Here is a 6,720-nt window from a genome sequence, read left to right as displayed (position 1 = left end):
AGTTGCAGGTATGTAGAGCAACATCGGTTCGCCGACGTTTGGTGCGTCCAGGATTGGGTTGCTCGCTAACAAAGTTTTTATTTCCTCGAGTCCAGCTGTGGCAGCGTCCGTCCACATGAAGTGGTCGGTGCGGCAGAGTAGGAGACACAGGCGATATAATGGCAATGCCTTTTCTCCTAATCTGGAGATAAAACGGCTCAAAGCTACCACGCACACAGCTAGTTTTTGGACCTGCTTGAGGTCTGTTGGTGTTTCCAACTGTGGCAGGGCTCGGATTTTGGCGGGGTTTGCTTCGATTCCTCTATTGGAGACAATGAACCTGAGCAGTTTTCCAGCTGGAACGCCGAAAACGCATTTTTCCGGATAGAGCCGTATGTTATATGCTCGGAGGTTGTCGAATGTAAGGCGTAAGTCATCCACCAATGATTCGACATGCTTGGTTTTGATGACTAAGTCATCTACATATGCCTCCACGGTCTAGCACATTTGCTTTTCCAGGCATATTTGAATTATGCGTTGGTAGGTTGCGCCGGCGTTCTTGAGCACGAAAGGCATAGTGTTGAAGCAGAAGGGCCCATACGGGGTGATGAATGCTGTTTTGGCCTGGTCGGATTCTTTCATCTTAATTTGATGGTATCCAGAGTATGCGTCGAGGAAACACAGTGAATAGTGTCCCGCGGTTGCCTCAATAATCTAGTCAATGCGAGGAACTGGGAAGGGGTCCTTAGGGCAGGCCTTATTAAGGTCTTTGAAATCGACACACACGCGCCAGGATTTATCCTTCTTTGGTACCATGACCAGGTGTGCTTGCCAGTCCGGATGTTTGATCTCTCTGATAAACCCGACTTCGAGTAGTTTGGCTAGCTCCTAACCCATAGCCTGTCGTTTGGGTTCAGAAAATCGGCGCAGCGTTTGCTTGACTGGTTTGTATCCCTTCAGTATATTGAGACTATGTTCTGCCAGTCTGCGTGGGATACCTGGCATATACGATGGGTGCCACACAAAGATGTCCCAATTCTCACGCAGGAATGCGTGTAATGCGGCGTCGACCGTCGGATCCAGTTGTGCCCCAATGGAAGCTATCTTCTTGGGGTCCGTCGGGTGGACTTGAAATTTGACTATTGCGTCTCCTGGTTTGAAGGAAGCGGATTTGGGTCTCGTATCGAGGATTACGTCGTCCCTATCCACTTTGGAACGTAGGGTGGTTAATTCTTTGGCTACCAGGGCCTCGGATAATGCCTCGAGGGCCAGAGAGGCGGTTTTGTTTTCAGCACGGAGTGCTATGTCTGGATCACTGGCGATAGTGATGACTACGTTGGGCCCGGGCATTTTGAGCTTCATATACCCGTAATGGGATATGGCTTCGAAGCGTCTGAATGCGTCTCGCCGCAGCAGGGCGCGATACCTGCTGTTGAAAGGTGCCACATGGAAGAGTAACTCTTCGGACCTATAGTTCTCCGGCATGCCGAATATCACGACGAGTTTGATTTTCCCCGAGCATCTTGCTTCCCGACTGGGGATAATGCCTCGGAAGGTTGTGTTACTTTGCTCAATGCGACTCCTATCCATTTGCATTTTATTGAGCGTGTCTTCGTAAATAAGGTTCAGTCCGCTGCCACCGTCCATTAGCACTTTAGTGAGCCGAGAGCTGTCCACGATTGGGTTTAGGACCAAAGCGGCTGGTGCCCAGACTGAGAGGGACCTAGGTTCATCATCGGCATTGAAAGTGATTGCCGTGTCGTTCCATGGATTTATTGCCGCCACTTGGCAGACTTCGGCGAGGTCGCGGAGCGCCCTTTTGCACCGATTATTTGACGAAATGGTCTCAAAGACCGTGAATACTTCGAGATCGTTGTCCTCCGAAGAGTAGTTCTCTGGGGTAGTGTTGGTGAGGATACCCTCGCCGCTCTTGGCCACTTGCCGGAGTATCCAACATGCTCGGAGGCTATGTGTTGGTTCGGTATTCGGCATCATGTGAATTTGATAGGGCCCGTCGAGCCATTCCTCGAGGACAGTTCTATGTCCCTTAAAGGGCTTGATTTTCTTGTCCACGGGATGATGATCAGGTGCCCCGCGAGGGTGCATCCTTTTTGCCCATCCGGGAGATGGCCTAAAGGCCTGCGATTGCCAGCAGGCTGTCTGGGTTTTCTAGGCGCTTTCCATTGCGTAGTACTTCTGTACTATGTGTACCAAATCTGTAAAGTGCAGTATGCGACAACGGTTGAGGGCATTAAGGATTCCCTCATCCATAGAACTGTTACAAAATACTGACATCGTGTTGTCGTCGCAACAATCTTTGATCTTGTTTTTAACAAGGAGGAATCTGGCCCAGAAGTGATGGACTTTTTCCTGAGGCTGCTGCCGCACGTACATTAGGTCGCATATATCCGGAGGACCAGAATTGCTTGGGGAATATTGCTTGTTATGGGTGGGTCGGCGGGGTCAAATCCGCACCCTGACCCACTGTGGAGTCCGAAGTTTGATGAATTTCCGAGGTTACCAGCCCGGGCTCCGGAGTGTCCGGTGACTTCTCAGGCTCAATGCCCGATTCTATGTCCGGAAGACAGGGAGTGTCCTCCCGACAATGGGTGTCTAGCTCTTTGATCTCCGAAATCCAAACATACTTTGTTCTCAACATAGGAGAAGAGTTATTGTCAGCTTGTTCCTCCACAACTGCCACCTGATGGGTGATCGGTGAAGATTTGATTTCTCTCTGATCGGGTTTAAGCCCAATCCGATCATAGTTAGTTGCGACACCCAGGGCGGCGATGTGATCTAGCAGTTCGTTTAAGGACGATACATCTGCAGGATCCATCTTGTGGAGTATTCGGGGCCGACGCGGAGATGATTTTTGGTGACAGGCTCGGCTGCCTTTGGCTTAACGGTCGAACGAGCGCCCATGGTGAAGCTGCCAAGCCAGAGGGTTTGCCCTGAAGCTAGGGCTCCTCCGGAAGTGATACTGTCCTTGATGACAAGGCGAGCCATCAACCATTCTGTCGCCGGCACAGAGGAACTCTCAATGAAAGCACGAATGTCGGTGTCAAAACTGGCAGATCTCGGGTAGGGGGTCCCAAACTGTGCGTCTATGGATCAAAGGTAACAGGAGGCAGGGGACACGATGTGTACCCAGGTTCGGTCCCTCTTAATGGAGGTAATACCCTACTTCCTGCTTGATTGACTTTGATCAGTATAGGGATTACAAGAGTTGATCTACCTCGAGATCGTAATAGCTAAACCCTAGATGTCTAGCCTGTATGATTATGATTATCTCTATGGACTAACCCCTCTGGTTTATATAGCCACCGGAGCGGATTAGGGTTGTACAAAGTCGGTTTACAGTGAAAGGAAACTACACATCCAGACGCCAAGCTTACCATACACGGAAAGGAGAGTCCCATCCGGACACGGAAGAAGGTCTTCCATCTTGTATCTTCACGGCCATCAGTCCGGCCCATGTCACAAATGCTGGCTCCCCGAGGACCCCCTAATCGAGGACTCCCTCAGTCCCCACTACACATTTCTAATGAACTGAAAATCTTCAAGAGGATTCAAGCATTAAGTCGCTTCCAAAACATTAGATAAAATACTTGCAGTTTTTGTATTTAGTTATTCATAGGCATGGTCTTCCATGTCTCTAGCTTGCCCATCAAGACCTGAGCTCGAAATTAGCTTTCTAATCCAATTTCTTACATGTATCATGCAGTACATGTCCCAATAATGAACACGATGGTGATCTAGGACTCGAAGTGGCACTGTGATGCAGCATCATCTTCACGAAAATCACCTAAAAATTCACTACACAACAGGAAAATCAACTTGCCAAGAAGATTACGTCGTTATTCCCAATGCATAAGGATGGTTCTTTCTTTGTTCACCATCTGAAGAATTATGTCAAATATAAACAAAAGTCTGCAGAAAAGAAGCCAACAATGGTGACAGAACTAAGACAGCTATGGTGCACATCATATCCAGTTGTCTTATATACAACCTTATGATCTTGAAATGCCGATTTGCTTATTTGGAATTTGAAAAATCAGACCTGTGATCATTAACTAAGGATCCACAGAAAGATCTTAAGATGGAGCTGGTTATCTATCAGGAGAAAATTTATAAGGGTAATCTGTGAAAAAAAACTACCTCCAAACAAAATTACAACACTATAGGTTTATGATATACCTCTGACTAAATCACCTGACAAAGTACTCGCTCTGTACTAATGTCTTTTTCTCGATGAATGGTGGATTTTATTAGCTCATAAAGGAGCATCAAGAAGATACAAAACAAAAGAGCACACACCCGGCCTCTGCATAACTAAGATGCACACATCCAACACAAATGCACACACACAAAAAAGACGGCAACAAATAGCAAAGTCATATAAGACAAAAGCTATGCGTAGCCGAGGAAAAAAGAAAAACCCAAAGTGAACAGAGCCACGATCAGCAAACTACAGTAAACACGATATCCGGACCAATTATCTAATGACACCACACAGACAACGAGGTGCTTCAACAGCAACGCCTTCAAGAAGGGAGCGACACTCAAGCGTCGCCGTTACCGGATTCAACCACCAAGGGCAGAATCTAGGTTCTTACCTTGAAGAATCAGTCGGAGCATATCCGGACAATGCCTTCAACAAGGTAACGACAAAAAAAAACATCGCCATTACCAGGCATAACCAGTTTGGTTTAGACCTAGGCTTTCACCCCGGACCTCGCGACCGGGTGCTCGAATAGCACCACTATCGAAGTCATGCAAGTATTGTCGCCACCACTTTTCCATGATCCAAGCAGTTACATGCGATGTGACCGCCGCCACTGCACAACCATTCCTCTGCGTCAAGTGGTCGCTCATAATTTGCATCCCACTGCCGAAGTCAACCACTGGATCCTGAGATGGACCGAAGATCTTGCAATGACCATCGCTGTTGTTGAGCCGTAGGAGGTCGCTGCAGCAGTGTGCAGTCACCCTCACTCGGTCGACCGAATCTGAATCACCACCACCAAGCCGTGGATCATAGCGCCGTGGGTGGTCACCACCAGATCCATGGTTGCCGGCCGCGAACCTTCATGGAATCGCGAGGTCTTGTAACCATGCCCGTATAAGATGTAAGCGTAGATGACAACACATCCGTACGTGAGCCATGGCGCCAACTGTAGCAAGGAGTCACCGCACTTCAGGATCAAGTGCGCCGCCAAGAGCCCACAAGGGCCATGAGACGGCTCCATGCACGAAGATCCAAGAGATGCCTGGTGAGGCACCGTGCATCCATGTAAGCATACATCATGTACCTTCGTACGTGCTTGACACATGCAAATGAGATGCCTTTCAGCCACAATCTGGAGTACATACGCCGTCCACCAGAGGAGGAGACACCGCACGAGAAGCTGCGAGCCTGCGACTTGAAGCCGCTGATCTACCACTTGATCCAGAGGGAAGACCCTGACAAGATCACAGGCCGCCGTGCAGCTCATACCCCGGGCGATGCCGGCCCACCGCGCAGCACATCTGCCACATACGCATCCCTCTACACCGCCGACGCTGCACGTAGAATGAGTCCTTGCTGTCGCCGCCGTCGGCCGCAGGGACTTTGCCCGGCGACGTCCTCCGACGACGGCGAGGGGAGCAGACTTAGATCCTGCCGGTGGAGGGCGGAGGAGATCGCTGCCGCCCGTGTCGCTCGGAGACGACGCGGGGGGCGATCCGTTTTTTCAGGAGTTAATCCACTTTGAAGTCTCAAAACTCGCTCTGTATTGATGTCTAGGTATGCCCAGACATAAAATTGACTTGAAGTCAACACAACAATTAAATATTTTTTTTGATAAACATCATCCTCCTTTATTCAATTGTCACGAGGGTTGTGTCGTTTACAATCAAAGGTATCACCTCAACAGGAGGTGATTCCAACCAAATACTAGGAGGGGAGAAACTAGCTATTCTAGCCAATTCATCAGCCACCATATTGTTCTCTCTATTATAATGCTCATAGATGACATGATTAAAATCTAAAGACATAAAATAGCAGTCGTCAAAAATAGCACTTGCTACTGAAGAAGAGTAGCCCTCGTTCAACGCTGAGACCACCTCCAAACTGTCCGACTTGATCTCAGTCTTGTTGCAGCCAATTGTACGGGCCAGATTTATACCAAATCTCACTGCTATAGCTTCAGGAGTGAAAGAAACAAGACATATTTCAATCCTTTCATTAGCAGCAGCCAAGAATTTTCCGGTGTGGTCTGGTAGTACTGCTCCAACTGAACCTGCAAGTGAATCAACATCGAAACTTGCATCAACATTCAGCTTTGCATAGCCGAGCCTTGGCCTCATCCACCCATTGAGTTTCACTTTCACTTTTGGGCTAAAGGAGAGTATAAAATTAGCCGCAAGCCCCCTCACTGCTAAGCTGATCTGAGCTGCATTCTGAACTGTTTCTCCATGCGTTAACTTTCGATACTCGAACCATAAATACCAAGCTGCAGTAGCCACCGTTTCTCTCAGCTTTGGTAGTCGCAACACAAGAACCTTATTCTCTGGAAGAAAGAGTAAATGCTCCAAAACAACCTCTCCTGCCCTATCAACCGCAATTGCCTTTTTAATAACATCATATATTCCTAGGAGCTTCCATACCTCAACAGCCTTGGGGCATTCAAATAGCAAATGACGGATGTTATCCGGCCCCAAATTACAAGCCGGACAATGATCTTTCACCTTCATGTGCTT

General features: G+C 48.4%; 1 protein-coding gene across 1 annotated transcript; it reads right to left on the bottom strand.

Moving 5' to 3' along the window:
* Window positions 1–5,838: 5,838 nt before the first annotated feature.
* Window positions 5,839–6,327, bottom strand: LOC141027832 (uncharacterized). The gene has a single exon (XM_073505341.1). It carries the CDS (start codon window positions 6,325–6,327, stop codon window positions 5,839–5,841), a length of 489 nt encoding a protein of 162 aa, XP_073361442.1.
* Between the last annotated feature and the right edge of the window lie 393 nt (window positions 6,328–6,720).

Source organism: Aegilops tauschii, chromosome 1, assembly GCF_002575655.3.
Source record: "Aegilops tauschii subsp. strangulata cultivar AL8/78 chromosome 1, Aet v6.0, whole genome shotgun sequence".
NCBI classification, from domain to species: domain Eukaryota; kingdom Viridiplantae; phylum Streptophyta; class Magnoliopsida; order Poales; family Poaceae; genus Aegilops; species Aegilops tauschii.
This window is presented reverse-complemented; position numbering and strand designations above follow the sequence as displayed.

Excerpts from the sequence above, each read along its gene's own strand:
- LOC141027832 (XM_073505341.1), bottom strand. The coding sequence starts at position 6,327 with ATGAGGCCAAGGCTCGGCTATGCAAAGCTGAATGTTGATGCAAGTTTC.